Source organism: Microchirus variegatus (genome assembly GCF_963457635.1).
Source record: "Microchirus variegatus genome assembly, chromosome: 2".
Taxonomy (NCBI): Eukaryota; Metazoa; Chordata; class Actinopteri; order Pleuronectiformes; family Soleidae; genus Microchirus; species Microchirus variegatus.
The window spans coordinates 23,524,930-23,545,840 of NC_139803.1; the positions used below are offsets into that span (position 1 = coordinate 23,524,930).

Sequence of the window (20,911 nt, forward strand, 5' to 3'; positions counted from 1 at the left end):
ATCAGTTTTGCTTCACATCTGAGAACAATCCACTGCGGACAATTAACTTCAACCATTATTCCTATTCCACCGAGGGATAATTGGAGCAAACTGGAGGGTGAGATCTCTGCCTGGACAATATGAGACAAGGCTACTGCAACTGGCTTCTCTCTGTATCCTCAATTTGCCTGCCAGTGGTAATAAACCTGAGGTGGAGGAAATGCACAGTGTAAAAAAGAAAGTCTTAACAAGTCCTGAAATGTTGAATTGAGTCTCAAAATCCATATTTTTCTGCTGTAGCCACTTGAATGAATACTCTCTCTGGAGCTTGTAGCAACAAATACAGGCTTAGTGATTTGTTTTCAGATTAATTCTGATACTCAGATTTCTATTAAGAGAGAGTCATGTGTTGCCGCTGGTGGAGGAAGCACTCAGATCTCTTACCTAAAAGGTCCTCGAGACATATTTTTCTTATCATGAGAGGTGAGATCATGCAGAGACAAAACATTTTCTCCTGTTGCTGGAACAGATTTGGAGAGATTTTTTCACATGTATGTGTCTGTCTGTGCTCGTCTCATTGTTTTCACTGGACACCTTTGGGAAAAGCATGCTGGAGTTTTTACAATAAGGGAGAGATGGTGAATATTATGGTCTATTATACTGAATCTGGTAGTGGAGGAAAACATGAAAAAGTAATTTATTCGAGGCACATATATAAAAGGAGGTCTGGAAGTAATCTTTAACTTTTGGTGCTTACTGTTTCACAAATATTTAGACCAGACGTGTAAATAAAGACAAAAATAACTTGGTAAATAGTAGACATATTAGTAGTTTTTTAATTAATCAAACTTTATAGTGTGAAATTGTTAGGGTGATACAGTATTATTGATATAATAATATAATAACACAATCTTCTAATATTATATTGTATATTAACTGTATAAATCTTATCAAATAAGTGTAAATAAAGCAGAAAACTGCTACAAAGAGTCCCTGAATGCATCATTTTTTAGTTTTGTGTAAAATATTCATCTGCCAAATTTCACTTTTACCTTCCACTTAAAATGCGTAAAATTAGTAAAAAGTTGAGATAGTATAGAATAAATAGTGTAAGAAAAGGACAAATCCTTCCATTTGTAATTTAATATATGATAACTTTTGTTTATTACACTTAAATAGTACTCCAGAATATATTACACGGTGTTACAAAGTGTGCACTGATGTCTACATTCACATTAGATACCAGTTTGTCTTATTTGTAACATTTTTATTAGACAAAATAAAGATAATATATCCATGTTCTGCTTAGAAAACGCCAAATAAGGAGTATTTTTGAACCTAAAACGAACCAAACATTGAACTATACGAGGTAATCCGTGGGTTTAATCATGCTCTTGCATTTACTGTGATGGATATGATACTTTATTTTGTCATGGGAGACCTTTTGGCAGCGGTGCGCCCTGCGTCAAACAGGATGTGGCTCTGCTCGAGGTGGTGGGAGCTCTTTCAGCTCCAGATATAAGGAGAGACACCTCCCAGCTGGTCCCGTTAATTTGCCTCCCTCTCCCTCTCCCTCTCCTCCTCCTTCTCCTCCTCCTCTCCCTCCTCCACTATACCCAGTGTATTGCCCCCTCTCGGTCGGTTTACCTCTTGTCCCGCTGTCTCTGCAGACGCGCTGGAGGAGGAAGTGGATGTGCTGCGGACACTTGCTGCGCTCCTCTTTAATGACCAGGACGCACCGCGGGAGCAGGGGGAAGTAAGGAGAAGAGGAATCACTGGGACGCACATGGTGAGCACTCCTGATTTATTTGATCCTCTTTCTTTCTTTTCTTTTTCTTTTTTGAAAGACTCAGAGTGCTGTGCGAGAGCTGAATGTGAAACTTTTCTCTCTCCGTGCGCTGAAGCGAGGTGCGCGTAAAGACGACACTTTACGCGCAGGTTTTACGCAGTGAGTGCACGGCAAATTTGACCCTGTAGTATTTTTTTTTGCGACATAAGAATAAAAATTCGCAGTCAAATATTATCTGCAAAAGGTTACTTTAAATTGAATCAGAGGAATATTTAGCACTACTTTTTTGTCAAGAAGTTCCAGTCTTCTAAAAACTAATTATTTCATTTATTGATTTATTACATTTAGACAACAAGCTGTATAAAAAGTCTGATTTATTACATGGAATGCTTTTTGTAAATCCGTTGCCTCACATTGAACTCATCAAAAAGAAATTTTACAAAAGTCACAAACTCAGACTTTATTTCGCCTCTAATTGCTTTATTTTCCCACAGATAGTTGTTGCATTTATAATAAGTAAGAATAATCAGTCAAATTGTTGTTTCTGTCATTCAAACAATCAAAATGAAAAATGAAAAACATCAATTATAAACACGACATGACAGGACGAGACCAGGGTTTGCAATTAGTTCATCTGATCTTGGAATAATTTCCCCTCTCAATACAAACACATGCGAGTAATCACGACAGTGGGTTGATTTTTCTCCGATCATAATTCAGTCGTTTGATCGCCTCCCATTGTAAATATTATTCTTCCTTCTTTTATCCCGCAGGATAAAGCGAAATTGGCGGCTGATGCTTAACGAGAGCAATTAGCGCAGAACGGCTGTAATTAAGCTTCAGTCTCAGCGTCTGCCAAAGTCATCACGACTAAAAACACGACCGACGTTTATGTGCAACGAACCGCAGCAAGTGAATCATTCTTATTAGTCCCAGCGCCATTAAATGCAACGCAAACCGCAAAAACCTGTGTGACTGCAGGCTCTTTAAACGTCTCACATTAGTTTCCCAAAGTCTCCTTTTTCTTTTCTTTTTTTAATAGCACCTGAATGCAACACTAAATATATAATATACAATTATTATTATTTTATTCATTTTAAATCTATGTATCTATTGATATAGATGCATATGTATATTTAGATATAATAATAGTAAATAAAACATAATACAGGTTACACAATACTGTAATATTATACAATACAATATTATAATACTGAATAAAAACAATGAAAGTTGCATATTTATACACTGTTTAACTATAACATACACTATATAACATGGCTAATACTGTGTATAATCTATAAATGTACCATATATTTACTTTTCTAGACACACGTGTAGTACATGCAGCTGCATATATATATATACACAGTGTATATACACAATATACTGTATGTTATCCAAGAATCCATACTAAAATACGAGTTACATAATTTAGGTGCATATACACGTATACAAATGGTTATTATACTGTACAATATATAAAATGGCAATAAATATACTGCATATTATCCTTCTATATTGATACCCGATCCTATCCTGTGCATTTATGCATATATACTTACATTTATATGTGAAATAAAAGGTGTGTGTGTGCGTTACAGTTAATAAGTTAGTAACAGTTGTAAAACAGTTTTTTAAAAATGTTCATTTAATTTTTTTCATTGAGATTAATTAAAGATTAGCAGAGGTCAAATATGGAGTCTTTTTTACGGTCAAGTGTTTTTTCATCTTCATCACTATAATTTGCTCTCTCTGTGTGTGTGTGTGTGTGTGTGTGTGTGTGTGTGTGTGTGTGTGTGTGTGTGTGTGTGTGTGTGTGTGTGTGTGTGTGTGTGTGTCATGACCAGTGGCCTCGCTCTTATATTCCCATCATGCCTGAAGTTTTCGTCTTTGGCGTGCACTGCAAACGCGGAATCACAATGATTTCATTTCCATCTGTTTTTCAATATCAACATGTGAAGCTCAGTGCTGCACACACACACAACGTCGCTTGCCAACTAGTATGAGGCTATAAAGGGAAGGGGGGGGGGGTTGGAGTTGACAGGAAACTTAAATATCAAGTGGGTGACATGTGGTTTTTTATTCAAAAATGAAATAAGCAGGACACTGAGGGTCAATGCGGAGGCAGAGGCACCCTCACATGTGTCTGTGACGGTGCACGTCCCCCCCCCACCACCACATTGTATGCACCAGGGTTCATTGTTGACGCACGTCTGAAGGACGGAGGCCTTTTAGCTAAAGAAAGAGCAGCGATAATCCATTTTGTGCTGTCTGTTGCTTCCATCTCCTGCAGGCTGCCCCCCCCACTAAAATTAGATTATTACACCTAAAACAGAGCTCCTGGAATCTGCTCCGTGTGGAATAACACACACACACACACACACATGCTCTTCGACTGTGCAAGCAGGAATGCAGTTTGGGAATACAGAGCGCATACGTAGCCTCTCTCTTCTCACCCAGTGTTGTATTTCTGCCCCGGCTGAGGACAATTGCAAATTAACAAAGGTGTCAGTGTGGTAACATGCGCCAACAGGTGCTTTGCTACAGCTTCAAACATGTCGGCTATAAGAGAGAGCTCATAATAATTGATCATATTTATTTAAAGGCCCCCGAGTCTTGGAGCAGAGTTGCAATGTAGAAGCCTGGGAAATCTTCCCAGCGACGATCACCCTCATGTTCATTTTTATACACAACACCTCATTTTCGTGTGTGTTTTTTTTCTTTTGAGACTGGCGAAAGGTGCCGAGCTCAACTCAAATCTAAAGTGTTTGTCTCCGTCTTGCTGCGCACATGGCTGGACAAAAGCTGCTGTCCATGACGAAGAATGTTAAAATGTGTGAGACGGGGCCAAATGCAGCTCATCTGCTCACCAGAACAGCCCCAGACCCAGACAGGCCTGCAGCTCCAAAGTGTGAACACACCAGTTAACAGAGTGAGTTAACAGGTAGAAAGACACTACGCCAACAGCAGAAATATACAATGATTTTAAGTCTTCATTTTCTGCCAAAACACAATAAATTTGTTGGTGTTTTTCGACAGAATAAAGCTCTAAAAATGTGACAAAAAAAGGATAAAATCCCATGTTGCAACTTGGCTTATTTACACTCGTCTTTCCCTGAAAATTCAATAGAAGAAGTGCACGAATATTATGTGTATTACAGGCTAGAAACAAACAGAACGGCCAAATCTGCAAACAAGTGTTTTGCAGGTTTCTGTTTTCTTCAGGGAACATAGGATACGTCCGCGCAAGCGCACTTTGCATTACCGCAATTACGCAACGGTTTGTGCTATCGTAAAACTTCTGAAAGCTGAGAAGTTGCACGCCATAATTTGGTTATTACGGTAATTTTACTCACGCTGGGAAGCCAGCGAATCAGCGTCTTTGTCGCCAGAGAGGGGAAAAAGAGGAAAAAAACTTGTTGCCTGTTTCGTATATTGTTCAAATTTAAAATTTAACATGCAAAATCTGGTGTTCATGTACTACAGTATTTTTTTTTGTTTGTTTTTCTTTATTTTAAATTGTTAATACACTATTTTAGCATAAAGTAAATTGACAATAACTGCCTGATATTGAAAGTTATTCTGGAAAGAAATCAGCAAATATATACTCACAGGACATTATATGGCATTTTAAGGAGTTTGTTTAGGGCTTAAAGGGTCAAAAAATCCTATTTAAATCCATTTTTAAGTCAGAAGTAAGTTGTAAGCCAATAACAAAGAGCATGTTGTTACTAATACCTTTTTAATAAGAAGATTTTTTTTTTTTAAAGAAGCATACGCCATTTGCCTTCCTTATGACATTCATCATTTCTAATCCTCCAACTTGTCAGGCGCTTTAATTGCATTTAATTACACGTCAACAAAAGTGAAGAATGAACGAAGGTTTACGTTAGGAAATCAATCCGGACTGCAGCTTGTTGCTCGGGCTTCGAGCACTGACATGAGTGGCGGTTTCCCCTCGTTCTCCTCTGCTCGACTATGCTGTAAACATGCCCCCAGGTTGTCAGCAAGTATTTTTCCAGCCACTTGCCAGCCAAGCATAGCTGCTTCCAAAGATCACCCCGCAGGAGATGTCGTTGATCTTATCATACCACGATTTGACTGTATAAGCTTTTCGAGGAGGCGTGAAGAAAGTCTCACTGAACGCTGTCAAAGCGGAGGAGATTTTTTTTTTTTTTTGGAGACCTCAATTTGCGGTTTTCTTGCGAGAAGGAATAGGCGATGACAGCCTCTTTTACACATGAGCTATTTGGAGTCAATACAGAGCACCTTGACAACACAAGCGGTGTAAAATACCCCTGATGTCTAGGTTTGGCAGTTTTGACCCATCGAGTGACACTTAAAACGGAATGCCGCTCATCCTCAGTATGTTCTTCCGATACCCCGGCCGTGTGAATTTATGGAAAGCGGTAGAGAAAAACACTTGAAACCATATCCGATGGGTTCTGGTGGCCGTGCCAGACAGATGATCTGGTTTCAGAGGAGAGGGGAGTCTGGATTTGGCCTAGTGGGGCGCATTAAAAAACCTCAGGGGCCTCTCTGGGATGAGCATCCATTTATCAAAGTGCTTGTAATGGGGCAATGTTTAATTAGTCATGTAATGTGACAAAGACAAGAGCAAGTGCATGTCATGGGAATGTTAAACAACCCCCCCCCCCCCTTTCCCCTTTGCAGCCTTCCATGTTTGAACCGCCACAATCCTGAGCTGTTACTCGTCTACACTCACGTATCATTTCCCCCCGACCAGAAATAATTATTTGTCATACTCTCAAAGTGCTTGAATTGGCCGATAACCTTTAACCCTGCTCATAATCCTCTCTGACAACATCTTCTCCTTCTGACGCGGTCAAGACATCACCACTGGATGAAACCAAACACCTAATTAATCACACCATCCGGCTTTTTATCAGCGAGTTCAGATTCCCACGGGACATGTCTCGACACGTCAGGAATGACCAGCCGAGGCATTCTGGGTCCCAGGAATGCGGCTCACTGGCATCAGGGTCACAGTTAGACCGCTCATCGATGCACTTGCCACTTGTATCCAGCTTCGCGAATAAGTCGCCCGTGGTGTCCGATCTCCCCCTTTTGTCCTTTAACTAGCTTTAACCGATCCGACCATATCTTCTGATTTTGACCTCGGGAGGAGAGCAGCTTGTCCGAGGGCTCGCCGTAGCCTCCGTGCAGGCCCCGCAGAGCTGTGTGGTCCCCGAGGGGAGCCTCATATTTCGGTCGTTGGCTAATTGAGCAGGATGACGAGGCCACAGAGGCTCTCCGCCACGTCCTCTCCTACGGGTTTGGTTTATGCAGCCCTGCTGACTTTGCTGTCAGTGTCAAACGCTTGTTAGGACATCATCAATCTCGAAGCAGTTAAGAATATTCCCAGACCAGAATGAAGGGGGCAGGTGATAGATGTACACGGAGATAGAAGGGCAAAGAGGGGGGGAGGGAGCCGTTTGAAAATGTGTAAGGAAGGCAGTTATTGATGTAAGTATGACAGGAAAGGGAAAGAAACCCAAAAATGAAAGTGGAAATCTTTCCTGAAAAACTTTATTTGCAGGAGAGAATCCATGTCGAGAATGTGCTTCTGGGCTTAGGGTGAGTTATTAAAAACAATAACAACTGGTTCCGGACAAGGACATTCCTTGTTCGTCGCGACCACATGTCAAAATTAATCTTGACAGACGAATAAATTACCCTCATCACCAGTTGTAAGGGATTTATTTGCACTGTGGGCACACACAAGCCCGTATTTGTCTTCACCACGGAAGTCTCCGTGTCGTGGGGCTCATGCTGAACACCCAATTTTGATCTATAAATCATTTGCTACTATCCCACAGCCCTAATCTCCCAACTCCTCTTCTCCCCTCCCCTATTTTCTCTTTCTCATACACTCTTCTCTGCTCAATAACCGCTCACACTCGCCTGCAGCATTGACCAGCGGTAAATGATTTGAAAAGGAGAGAGCCATAAATGTGATGGATGTGGTCCAGCCCAGGCTTTAGCCCCAGCTGTTGGGCATGTTTTTTGTCATTTAAGACAGACCCACTGGGTGCGTGGCCTTCTTCACCCCCCAATCATCCACTACGTTTTTTGAAGAAAGTTGAAGACTAATAAGTTCTTAAGGGTCGCAGGTTCAAACTGGTGGCTGACACCGCCGTGATTGCATTTTTACGGGGTTGAGACCTTTATTGGCTTCTGCCGTGAGCCAATGAGGTGCAGTAGAAGAGATGCAATAAGCTGGTGCTGTGTGTTTTCAATAAAAACACACGTGGTCAAGCTTAGATTTCCTTCTCTAGCTTTGAATTTGAGTCGTATAAATCATTCAGATTGAGTTGTTTTACGATGAGATAAAAATCGTCCTTTTCTTTCTTCCACAGGCTCAATGACATGATGTTCCCACCCTTTTCCCCTCCCCCCTTTACCTCTCTTTTCCCCATTTTCCTTCTTCTCCTCCTTTTCCTCCCCTCATCCCTTGTCTCCTCCTCCCTTTTCCACACCCCGTTGAGCTGGACTTCTCCTCATAACCCCTGCTACCACCTGGATGGGCGCCCACGTCACTGCCTGTCAGAGTTCATCAACGCCGCCTACGGGGTCCCAGTCAACGCTAGCCACTCGGTGCAAGGGCCCAATCATGACGGCAACATCACCGCCTTGACCGACCTCCACAACCCTCATAACGTCACCTGCTGGTTGGCTCGCAGAGGCATGGACACCGGGGAGTGGGTGCTCTCCGTACCTCTGGGCCGCCGCTTTGAGATCACCTACATAAGTTTGCAGTTCTGCCACCAGGGGGAACCGTCAGATCCCATTTCCATCTCCATCCTCAAGTCAATGGACAACGGGCGCACCTGGAGACCAATGCAGCACTACTCCAGCGACTGCCTCACAAACTTTGGGCTGCCGTCGCAGACAGTGGCTCGGACCAGGCATCAAGAAACAGAAGCTCTGTGCTCAGACCCTCGTCCGCTGCAGAAGCAGAGAGGCGGAATGGTGCTGGCCTTCTCGACCTTAGACGGACGACCATCCTCGCCCGATTTTGACCACAGCCCCACCCTCCAGGACTGGGTAACAGCCACAGACATACGCATCGTCTTCCATCAGGTGTCCAAAGTTGTCAAGACAAGCAGTTTGAGTAAACCGGATGAAGCGGAGTGGCGTGACAGTGGAGAAGATGACAGAAGCACCGGGCTTCTGAGGTGGAGATTGGCCCACAAGGGCCGCACTGAAGGGCAGATGAACATGTTGGACACGGATAATACACTGGCATTTTTTGACAGGGAGTCAAAACAATCGGAGACAAGAGGGAGGAACAAAGGCGAGAAAGTGGACAAACATGGAAGGAAAGGTCACAATAAGGGGTCCGGTCAAGACGAAGATGGACACAACGTGACCAGCAAAGAAGGGGGCGACAGTTTTGGTACGCTCACTCATTCAAAAAAAGGGGGGAAAGGTAGAGGGCGTGGCCTTAAGAGGGAGAAAAGTCGTAGGCGACCTTGCCCCAATGGCGACTGTGATTGGACAGTGGAAGGGCAGAGTCAGGGCAACAAAGGGCAGGAACTGAGGAGAAGGCGGAACAATAATCTCAACACGAGGCAGAGTGCGAGGGACCTGCAGGTGGCTCTTCCTTCCACTTTTACCTCGCCCGCCCAAGCTCCTCTGGCTCTGTCCGACCTGCAGGTCGGAGGCAGGTGTAAATGTAACGGACACGCGTCCAAGTGTCGCCGTGACGACGCAGGTCGGGCGGTATGTGTGTGCGAGCATCACACAGCGGGGCCAGATTGTGACGTGTGTGAGGACTTCTACTTTGACCGACCCTGGCATCGAGCTACACCCACACACCCAAACCCCTGCATTGGTGAGTCATGAAAGTTACACACTCTGTTAAATGTAATAAACATATAAACACACCATCGTCCATTTTATGAAGTACATCAGCCAATCACATGGCAGCAGCTCAATACATTTGGGCATGTAGACAGGGTCAAGACGAGCTGCTGACATTGCTGCTGTCAAACCGAGTAACAGAATGAAGTAGAAAGAAAGGCTAACTGCTAATCTACTAGGATTTTGTTGTACAACCGTGTGTAGGGTTTACAGAGAATGGTCTGAAAAGGGGAAAATATCCAGTAAGCAGCAGTTTTAGGGGCGGAAATGCTTTGTCGATGACAGCGGGAAGAGACGGATGACCAGACTGGCTCATGACAGAAGGGCAACATTCTATGATGACACCACACCAGTATCATTTACCGATGTGGTAAAGAACACCACACTGGGTGCCATTCCTGACACTTACAGGGTTCCAGTGTTGCTAATAAGGTGGCCGGAGACTGTCTTGTCTTTTTTAGCATATTTAAATGTGGAATATCTGGGAAATAATCTTCATCTTCGATATTCATACAACTTAACTTGCTTGATTTAAAGCAGGCACTCGACTGGACTTGGTTGAGACTTGAAGGGTGAGACTTAAGTCTTGCTTGTGACACTTATTATGTGTGACTTACTTCCATCTTTGCCAGAGAGCATATTGAAAAGAGTTAATCTGATTTATTTTTATTTATGACCACTACAGACTTCAGATTTATTCGGTCTAGGAGTTTGTCCCTTTAAACCAGTAATAGATCAAACAAAGTTCAAATCGAATGAACCAGTTCCAGAAAACAGATGATCATCTAACATAATAAAACAATGATTCTGGATTATTGAGTTCAAATCCCTTAAACATGGTTATTGTAGAAATGTTACATACCTGAACAGGAGTTTTGACAGATGGACGTTGAGAGCATGCTGGCAGAGGTAACAATGACCATCTGGTGAGGGACAAAGAGGAAATTCTGGGGTTTACTGGTGGGAACTGTCAGGGACAGGAAGTGGGCGGGAACCAGGTGAGTTTCATCAAGCTTGACTCAGTGGCAGGAAGTGAAATGACAGGAAGTAAAAATTAAAAGTTGAAATGCATGAAAACTAACCAGATGTTGTAGACTGTATATACCCTTTACCTGAACATTTGAACTCTTTCTGTTTAATTCAGCCTGCGAGTGTAACGGCCATTCAAACAAGTGCCGCTTCAGCATGGAGGTCTTCCAGCAGTCGGGCCGACGGAGCGGAGGTGTGTGTCTGAAGTGTCGACACCACACGGCTGGACGCCACTGCCAGTACTGCCAGAACGGTCACACGCGCAACCAAAGCAAGCCTCTGAACCACCGCAAGGCCTGTCAACGTCAGTCACTTCTATGTGTGTTAACTGTGTGTGTGTGTGTGTGTGTGTGTGTGTGTGTGTGTGTGTGTGTGTGTGTGTGTGTGTGTGTGTGTGTGTGTGTGGTGCAGGGTCAAGTACATTCTTGTTGGTGTATTTGTGTCTACGCAAAGATGCATAAATATGTGTATTCCTGGAGGATGAAAGGCAAACCATAATGTGAAAGAGTGTGTCTGTGTCCGACGGCGTGAATGCACATCTGTGTGTGAGTGTGTTTGAGAGTGTGTTTACGCGGTCTTTCTTTCTGTCTCGTACGTCGTACAGAAGTGTTTAAAGGTTCGGTTACATGGTTACATTGTGAGAGTGGACAGCTATTCCTGTTAGCCTGCGGTACAAACATGGAGACACATACAACCCCCCCACTGGGCTGCCACCTGTAACCCCCCCATCGTTACCACCGGTCGGCATCTGCTGTGACCCCTGACTTTTCACTGGTCACATGCCCTAAGTGACTGTGACACTGTGGCATGCTTGACTGCCGCACCAATATATCCAGAGTTAACGGGGATGGCTTTAAGCTAGCCGCAGGTGCAGGGACGAAAAGAAAAGCTATAATTTAAACAGAATTTTCAAAACTGTAGGACATACTTTTAAATATACTGTCAAACAAGTTTTCACAACACTGCTCGGCCTATCTCGCAATTAGACGACATGCTAACAGTGCTCTAGCTAAGCCAGCTAGTTGCAAATAGAATGATTGAAAGGAGCAGCCATGAAACATTTCCAAGGGTAATTCTTCTGCTCAAAAACCCGATAATTCAGCAGTTTGATGAGATAAATGCTTTGTTTGTTGTGTACTAGGGCAGGTGGAGCTAACAGCTAAGCTAATAGGTGAATCCCCAGATTTGTCCCATACTTTGAAGAAACTCCCGCTGCTTCTCGACTTCTTGGCTGTATATTTTGAACTCCAGGGGGTTTTGAAAGTTCAACATTGTCTATCCCTCCGCTAAATTCAAATGGGTATCTGAATTGTGGATAAAAAGTGACCGCCCTATTGCTTGACGCGCCTGCTATCAGATGCTGTAGTTAGCATACAGATAATGTTACCTAATTTCTGTTGGCAAACATCAAACCGAGGCAGAATAACAACAAAAATCACCAAAAGTTACACACTGCAGCTTTAAATTTAACCTCCAAATCCTCCTGCTTTAACTTACAGCTGCATTCAGAGGACACTGGCGATATAATAACTTACTCGGTCCTGTCAGGCTGTAAGAACTTGTGTAAACTTTACTGGAGTGTGAGCAGAGCTGTTTCGAGTGTGGGTTCTTTTTCTTTATCTGTCTTTTCTCCTCGTGTGATAGAAGTGGTAAACAGACGACTATGCAGTGTAAACCGTGGCAAATCCGAGCTGTAATCATTATACAGCAACACAAAGTGGAAGAGGAATTAATTATAAAACATGATGGGGGCTCCAGCTTCACGGTTTATAGCGTAAAATCAGCAGGAACAAAAATGTAAATTTATCATCCTTCCACTGGCAAGCTTTAAAGAAAGCCCCATCGCTTATGTGACATCTGCTTAATAACTTCATGAAGGAATTTGTCTTTGTTTACGCATCAGGACAGCTACAGAATACCATCCTTGGTGTCAGTCAAGGTCTTGTGTCTCGCTCAAGGACACTCCCTGAGGACAGACGCTTGCTGTCATGCAGGATTAAACCTGAGGTTCTGACGTTGATGGATGGTTGACTTAATCCAGTCCATTGTACGGCCTTGTGTTTTGTTCAGCGATCGCAGGTTTTAACACCTTCTGGCTTAAAATATTTCCTCATGCGTACTTGTCGTCACAAGGCAACGCGTCGTCTTCTCAACGCCAAAGACGGTCAAGCACTCGCTCGGCTCCGTGCTCACTTCATATTCACTCAAATGAAATTGTGTACGACCACAGCCGTGTGGGTGCCAAAAAACTTTATAGCTGCATGACTTGATATTTTTATTTTCATAGCCCATACCTATAATGACTGTGTGTAATTTGAGGTAAAGGACTCTGAGGTGATGAGTTCAGAGAAACGACTCCCCCGAGCTCCAACAAGCATTTTAACATCTTTCAGCTGTTGTTTCAGATTTGTAGCTGCAGTGGGTTACTTTTGGGGATTTGTTGTGTTTATTATTCTGCTTCTGTTTGGTCTTAGTAGACAGAAGCACTGTAACATTATTTGTATGCTGAAAACAGGCTCTGTCAAGCAATACTATCAGACCTGAGCAGCAGCACAGAGGTAGACGGGGACAATAATTCAGTAGTAGAATTCAATTCTGAATTCTTTGTGTCTGCTGTGTATCCACCAAGAGGCACAGTCTCAATCAGCTCGTCATTTTATGGCTCAGAATGTTAAACCCTGATCTATGGGACGTGTAGGTATGATGTCAATCTTGTGACATCATACCAGTGTGGCACAATTATAGCCCCCCAATAAATTCAATAACTAAAGTAGAAGAATTGGACGCTGTAAACACTGCTGCACGCTGACATCATTTGTTAAAAAAGGAACACACAAGGCTTTGTATCCTCTCTCCCTCTCTGTTGTAGAGCATGATGTATTCAAAAATCTCGCATTTCTTTTTTCTACCTAAAATGATGATTATTTGTTGACCAGTCAACAAACTGCAGTTCCATTATGGAGAGATTAGCACAGATTTTGGTACCCTTCACAATTTTTGACTAGTACATATATATATAAGTGCATATAACTGAACCAAACTGAAATGGAATGTTTTTCAGGTAAAAAATTATAATAAATAATGTTTTAATCTTTTCCAGCATGTCAGTGCCATCCGTTGGGAGCTGTGGGCCGCTGGTGCAACCAGACATCAGGTCAGTGCCTGTGTCGGGACGGGGTGACCGGCCTCAGGTGCAACCGCTGTGCCCCAGGATACAAACAGGGAAAGTCTCCTCTACGGCCCTGCATAAGTAAGTTTACAGCCAGGAGTCGGCATCATTTAAACTGTCAGATCTTGTAATACAGAGACTGTCCTTGTGGGGAAAGGTTTGCATAGATAGTAGGTTTTTGTTTAGCCCGACAGATTGATCTACCAAAAACGTGATCATTATGTAAAACTTAAATGCTATTTACAGTTTATTATGTACAAATGAAAATGGGCTACATCTCAGAGCAAATTACACACAACTACCAGCTATTTGTCTATATACTTCCCTCGCAAAATCCACACAGGACTGAGGCAGAAAAGGCTCCGATTTTTCTGCTGTCAATCAAAAACTGATGTGGAAGCTGAGCTTCCCTGGAAGTCACAATTTTACCGCATTTGTCCAATCACCGTCAAACTCGCCACAGTGGAAAAAAACTATTCTGTGTCGTCTCATCGAGAACAGTTGAAGCTGAGCTTCAAGTGGTTTCAATGTGGCGGCTGCTACGATCCCTCACCCCATGATAAACACCTGATTCTGATCAAGCTAGCAAGCTAGCAAGTTCTAATCGTGTTCTAGCGCACGTTTAGTATTCAAATGTAAATATGAAACCGTACATATTTGACGACATTTTAGAGGAAACTGCACTTCAAAATGTGAAACACAATCTCTGGCTGGTTTGTCTGTTCAGAAACACAATGGCACAAAATGGCCACCTCTGTGAGGCAAGACCCTTGCTCAAAGTATATATAAAAGGCTAATTCTGTGACGACATACACAGAATGATTTGAATTTTAAAGCGATTATAGACGCATACTTATTGGAAGTATATTCAAATTCTGCCAGGAAACCCTGCTAAATGTTACACACTGGGCCTTTAATACTTTGTTGTCAGTCATGACAAAGTGACCTCATTAATTTCTCCTTCAGCCTCATTTGCTTGTGGCCTAAACGGATTAAACCTCAGATGAAGAGCTGTAATCCTTTATCAAACAGTGTCTCGATATTAAAGGTCCGCTGCAGCCTGATTTAATTTGGCTCAATCTCCGAGCATGTCCCCTTCTCATCGTCCCCTGGAGACGGTTTCCATAGCAGCATTAACATGAGCTGACCACCACGGAGACGGAGGGTGGAACCTCATGTCCAAGCTGATCTGTGATGAGCATCTGATCCAGTGGATTGTTGCTCCTCCCGTCTTTGCTCATGACCGCTGCCGCACCTCGAGCCCCCCCTCCCGAGCGCTAATCCACGTGCGCTCACCGGGATAAACGCACAAGTGCCGACAACTACACAGGCACTAACACTGCGTAAGCTCCAATCAGGTGACATCGGGAGCCAGCGGCGGCGAGCTTCACACCTGTCGCCCTGCGGCTCACAGAGGCCAGACTCATAACTCTCCCAGTGAAAGGAGCGAGGAGCAAAGAAAAACCTTGTTTGTTTTTACTGCCAGAGACCATCTCGAGCTATGTATAGCATCTCTGACTGCCCCTCACCCGCCAACGCCGCCACATCCACCTCAGCTCCTCCTCTCATCACACAGACCAAAAGGCACGCGGCAACCGGGCTAAACTTAAAGGCATATCACTACGCATTTAGTTAATAGCGCATTTATTGCTAATTAAAGGTCCAGTTTGTAAGATTTAGGTGGGTATATTGGAATACACCCACAAGTGTGTTTATATGAGTGTAATCATTTAAAATAATTCCATTTGAAAGATAATAATAAACTTTATGTATATAGCACCTTTCAAAACACTAGTGCCAAGTGCTTTGCAGAACACGCATACACACACAAAGCAATTAAAAGTCATCAGAACAGAAACCAGACCTGAATAAAACGATAAAAGCACTAAAGTAAGACTCGAAAAACATAAAAACTGTGATAAAACATGATATAATAAAGACATTAAAAAGGTTTTTTGTTGTTTGGAGCTTGTTTCTACTGCAGACCAAACAGATGCAAAAAAAAGAAAGAAAGAAATATTACATTATTACACAAAGCAGCAGCTACACAAAGGACAATGTCTGCTGCTCATTACAGCATAGATTCTTTAGCCCGGACTGAAGTTGTCTCAGATTTCCACTCATGATGAATTCATGCTGCCTTTAAATCACATATTTGAATAAATTCAATTCTGAACAGCAATAGTAATAGTAGAGGGATAAACTATTACAACTCAGGAATAAAATGGTAAAAAATAAAGCTTTTTTTAGTTGGCTTCATTGACGATGGCTACATTTATGATCATGCTCACATCTTGATTTAAATTAATTCTACTTTCTATTATAATTAAACGTAAACAATACGCAGCTTCATTGTGATCCATGTATGGAGTTAGTGCTATACGTACATCAACAAACTCACAGTGACTTCCTGTCGTTAAAATAAAATGTGTGTGTGTGTGTGAGGGGGTCAGCTGGGTGTGGGGGGGACGGTGTAGGATGACACTGTCCCAGTTGTGTCAAAGAGGACGGGACATGAACGCGGGAGACGGAGCCTTGGCTTAGTTTTATACAACGGCACTGTCACACACACTTTTACGAGCGGCCTGGATAATGTATGGACGGAGCAGCAGGTTGTTCCAGTTTACACACACACACACACACTTATGCAAACTTTATTAAGCTCTGTTTAATGTTTAAGACAAAACCACGCAGGAGGAAAGTTTGTATCTCATGTGTCTTTGGCTCATAAAAGGACCACACAAACAGTGACGATGGCCTCACACTCACACACACACACAGGCATTCAAGCAGAACAAACATAACACACACACACACACACACAAAGGAGCATCAGCTTGTGAAGACGCCGTGTATCTATTCCCGTCACCTGTCTGAAACTGTGTTTATGTTTGCAGGAATTCAAGAAGCCGCGCCGACGCCAGTGTACCAGCCTCAGTACAGCATAGGTGAGTGGATTTATAGCTTTATTTATGTGTTTATTTATTTATATATTTATTAGCTACAGTCAATATGTATTTATTCATGTGTTTTGTTTTTTTCTTCTGTGACCTTTGTTCTTGTCCTCAAATATATCCCCAAATATCATTTACTCACTGCAATTAGAAGAATATAATCAATAGGATGACGCACCTTTCAAATGTGGCCAAAAATATACCACATATAACATATCTCTATGAATATTATATAGACCGTACAATACAATTGCATAACATCAGAGATGCAATCTAATATTTAGATTAGCTGATCATTTATTCGACATCATCATATATACGAATGACATCACAGCATGATCATTATGAATGGGAACTTTTCAAATTTAAATGCAAATCTCAAGCCTATATGCATCGTCCTCTTCATTATTGTATTGAAAAAATAAAATTTAAAGTAGCGTGTGTATACACTATAAAAGAGTAGCATTTACATTCTGCGTGAGATAACTATACAAAACGGCTACTTTCAGAGTGCACACCTTTTCGAGTGATGCAACAGTAAAATGTTAATTTAATCTAAAACAGACTCATCTGTTTAACCCTGATGACGTTGCTTGTTGTTGATTTTAACAGAAGGGACCTTGAACCAAAAAATAAAATAAAATATGCTCCTCCAGCTCCTCCGTGCAGCAGCTAAGCACCCCCTCCTAGTGGCGGCTGGAGGAATGTCCCACCTGCTCCACTGGAGGGGTCATCTGTTAGTCACAGGATACTGTGATGACAAATAGAAGCAACCATATTGTAATTAGGGGGAAGAAGACATGTGCTGATGTGCTTGCTATGAAATGATACCGTCTCATACTCTTCACTCTGTCTGTGCTATAGCTGAGGAGTGTGTGTCGTACTGCCAGCCTTCTCAGGTTAAAGTCAGGATGAACTTGGAGACCTATTGTCTCAAGGATTACGGTTGGTTCATTTATTTTTTTAAATAAAAATAATAATAATAAGTATAAAACAATGTTTGATTGAATACCTTTGTATGTCAGTGCTGAAGGTGCAGGTGAGAGGGATGGAGCGTTCAGGTCCGTGGTGGCAGTTCTCTATCGCGGTCCAAACAGTCTTCCGCACAGGGTCCTCCTCCCACGTACGCAGGGGCCCACATTCCCTCTGGGTCCCTGACCGCGACCTCGGCTGCGGATGCCCCGCCCTCCACGTGGGCCGGACGTACCTCCTGATCGGCGCAGAGGAAGGAGAGCGGGGCTGGGGCCCGGAGGAGCGACGCCTGGTGGCGGACCGCTCCACTCTGGCCCTCCAGTGGCGGGAACACTGGAGCCCCAAACTGCGAGGCTTCCGGGGGCAGGACAAGCGGGGCCGCTGCCCTCCAAAGTCCCCCGACAAGGACCACCGCAGGGAGTCGTCAAGACCGCAGTCAGGGTACATCCCCCCTCACCTGCTGATCCAGAAAGACACTGACAATGTGAACACACACGCTGCAAAAGTGGACATAACTCACACGGACACACACGCTCACACAGAAGCCACCACCTCCTCCTCCACCTCCTCCACAACACCTGCTCTGGTGTGTTCAACTCCACATCGTGAATAAAACTAAATATCTATATAAGAAGAGAATAAAAACAAAGTTTATTTTAAATGTTTGACCTGAAGATGTCAGGAAATACAGGAGTGACTTTATGAACACGAAACAAAAAGGTAATAATCTGATCTAAAGACACAGGAATCAAAAATATCAAACACACTATTTTCCAAGAGGATTTAAATGTTTTCTCTTCGTGAAACAGTTTTTTTACAATTAAAGCGGATGAAATTCTAACTGAAAAGGCCATACAGGATGTTTTGTTTTCGTTTGAATCCTATTTATTGATTTATTTTTACTCAAATAAAAGGGGAAAAGTGACAAAAAAAAAAAAAAGGTTCTACCTCACATTTCCTGCACACATATTGTAACCAAAGAGTATTCACAGATGGTTTGTGTCATAAAAATAAATATATATATATATATATTTTCTTCAGAATTTTGATAAAGGTTTTGATACATACAAGGCCAATAATAATATTTGACTTTGTTTTTTTTTGTATTTTATAATATTCAAAATTGAGAACAATATTATTATATAATAACACTATATTAAAAAAATGATTATAATTATTGGAGAGAAAAGTTTTAAACAGACTAAGTGCTTTAACATTTCGGAATGAGAGAGTTCTTGATTTGTATTAAAGTTACATATATCACAAAAAATGTGCCTCATTATGTTACTTTATTGTTTTCCCTTTGCATTTATTTTCAATACTTCGATTAAGAAGCTCTCACACACTCACACATTTTGCATTAGTTCTATATAATATTATGTTATTATTGTGTATAATATACAGGGAAAGTGACACTATCTTCAATCTGGATGACAGCTGACGTGAAGACCAAACTAACCTAAGCCTCATTTTCTAATGGTACAGGAATCCTCGGAGAGACGCGCACAGGCCTCAGTATGGATCTAAAAGCATCGGCTCGGGCCTGTCGTCACGGCTTCTGTTTCCATTTGGGAGATATGGCGTCATAGCCCCGGGGAAATAGTAGTGGACAGGCGGAGAGGTGTAATAAGACAGATGGGGGATTTCCTATTTGCCGAGCAGCTACCTTGTTTTGGTAGCAGCCGTGTCAGTGATTGGTCGTGCTGTAGCCTGTGATTGGAAATGAAAGGAGGAAAAATAGACTCGCTGACTGATGTACGAGCGTGCGTGTGTGTGTGTGTGTGTGTGTGTTTGTGTGTGTGTGTGTCTGTGTGTGTTGTACTGTTATGTAGTCCAAACATCCAGCTACACAAGGATCCAGAATCAGCAGCTTCTTCTGGGGCCAAGTCACACACAGGAGCTGCCAAGGAAAGTCAGTTTTTCTTCATAAAACAGCTCATTTTCGCAGTCCTGTTGAAGCAAAATAGAAATAATAATGAGAGAGCGAGTGATGTTTGACACATGGTCGAAAATATAAAATGTCTTTAGTCAGGCTGTCAAGAAGTCGGCCTATTATTTACTGTCAATTTAAGTGTCTAAATCTTATATTAAAATTGAGGAAAATGTGCAGAAAAAAAGTTAAATTTTGGGAAGTAAAGACAATTTAATATGACATATGAGGAGGGGAAATATGGCCTCCATGAAACATGCTATAATGGTAGGTTTTTAGAAAGGTTACACATCATTATAAAATAGAAAATGTATATATTTAAGGCCACTATAAAACTTTCTGCAGTTTTTTAACTTTTAATTATTTTGTTTCCTGACAGTTTGGTGTTAGAAATGTAGGGAATAATTATGTGTGTGTGTGTCTGTGTGTGTGAACACACAAAGCACCTGCTGTGTGGCAGCAGGAAACACCTGTCAGCGGTCGTCTCCGCCCAGCCCCCGTCCACAAGGGGGGGGGGGGTTTGATCCCAGAACGACCCTAACACACACACTTACACAGACACTAACAGACAACTTAAGCCCGCAGTTCTCTGCTGTGGAGGGAGGGAGGGATGGTGGGAGCATGTTGTCTGCGGCTTTGTTTCACATTAAAACGACAACAAACACTTTAGTGAGGACGAAGCCGAGCCTACACTCTTGGCACATGGAGTTTGTGTGTGTGTGTGTGTGTGTGTTTGTGTGTGTGTGTGTGTGTGTGGTATTATGTTTACAACCTGCCGAGGGTACATTTTATGAGAGGTGACTCCTCGTGCACTGCAGCCACTGCAGTGTCAAAGTTCAACAAGACTTCATGCAAACAAACGTACTGATTTCCACACACTCTCTTGTACATTATCTTCCTCAAAGACCTGCAAGTTCTGCAACTTCCTCCACCACAGGGTATTCAGGACACACACACACACACGTTTGCACAGCTATTCTTCTGAGGACACCGCATTGACTTCCATTCATTTATGCAGCTTTAAAAAGCGTTATCGCCAACCTTAACCGAAGCACAATTCAAACCTCAGAAATCAGGTTCTTCCAGATTTTTGGTCTCCATGAGGATTACTGGTCCTGACAAGATAACAAATACAAGAACCCACACACACACACACAGAGAGAGAGAGCTTCTGTTAACCTGAGAGGCAGAGGGTCAAT

General features: G+C 42.5%; 1 protein-coding gene across 1 annotated transcript; it reads left to right on the forward strand.

Moving 5' to 3' along the window:
• The first annotated feature begins 1,563 nt into the window (after nt 1-1,563).
• On the forward strand, nt 1,564-18,999 carry ntn5 (netrin 5). Its single transcript, XM_083902447.1, has 7 exons — nt 1,564-1,768; nt 8,152-9,629; nt 10,803-10,991; nt 13,788-13,937; nt 16,754-16,804; nt 17,675-17,755; nt 17,836-18,999. Exons 2-7 carry the CDS (start codon nt 8,162-8,164, stop codon nt 18,393-18,395), a joined length of 2,499 nt encoding a protein of 832 aa, XP_083758573.1. The 5' UTR covers nt 1,564-1,768; nt 8,152-8,161; the 3' UTR covers nt 18,396-18,999.
• Nucleotides 19,000-20,911: the final 1,912 nt, after the last annotated feature.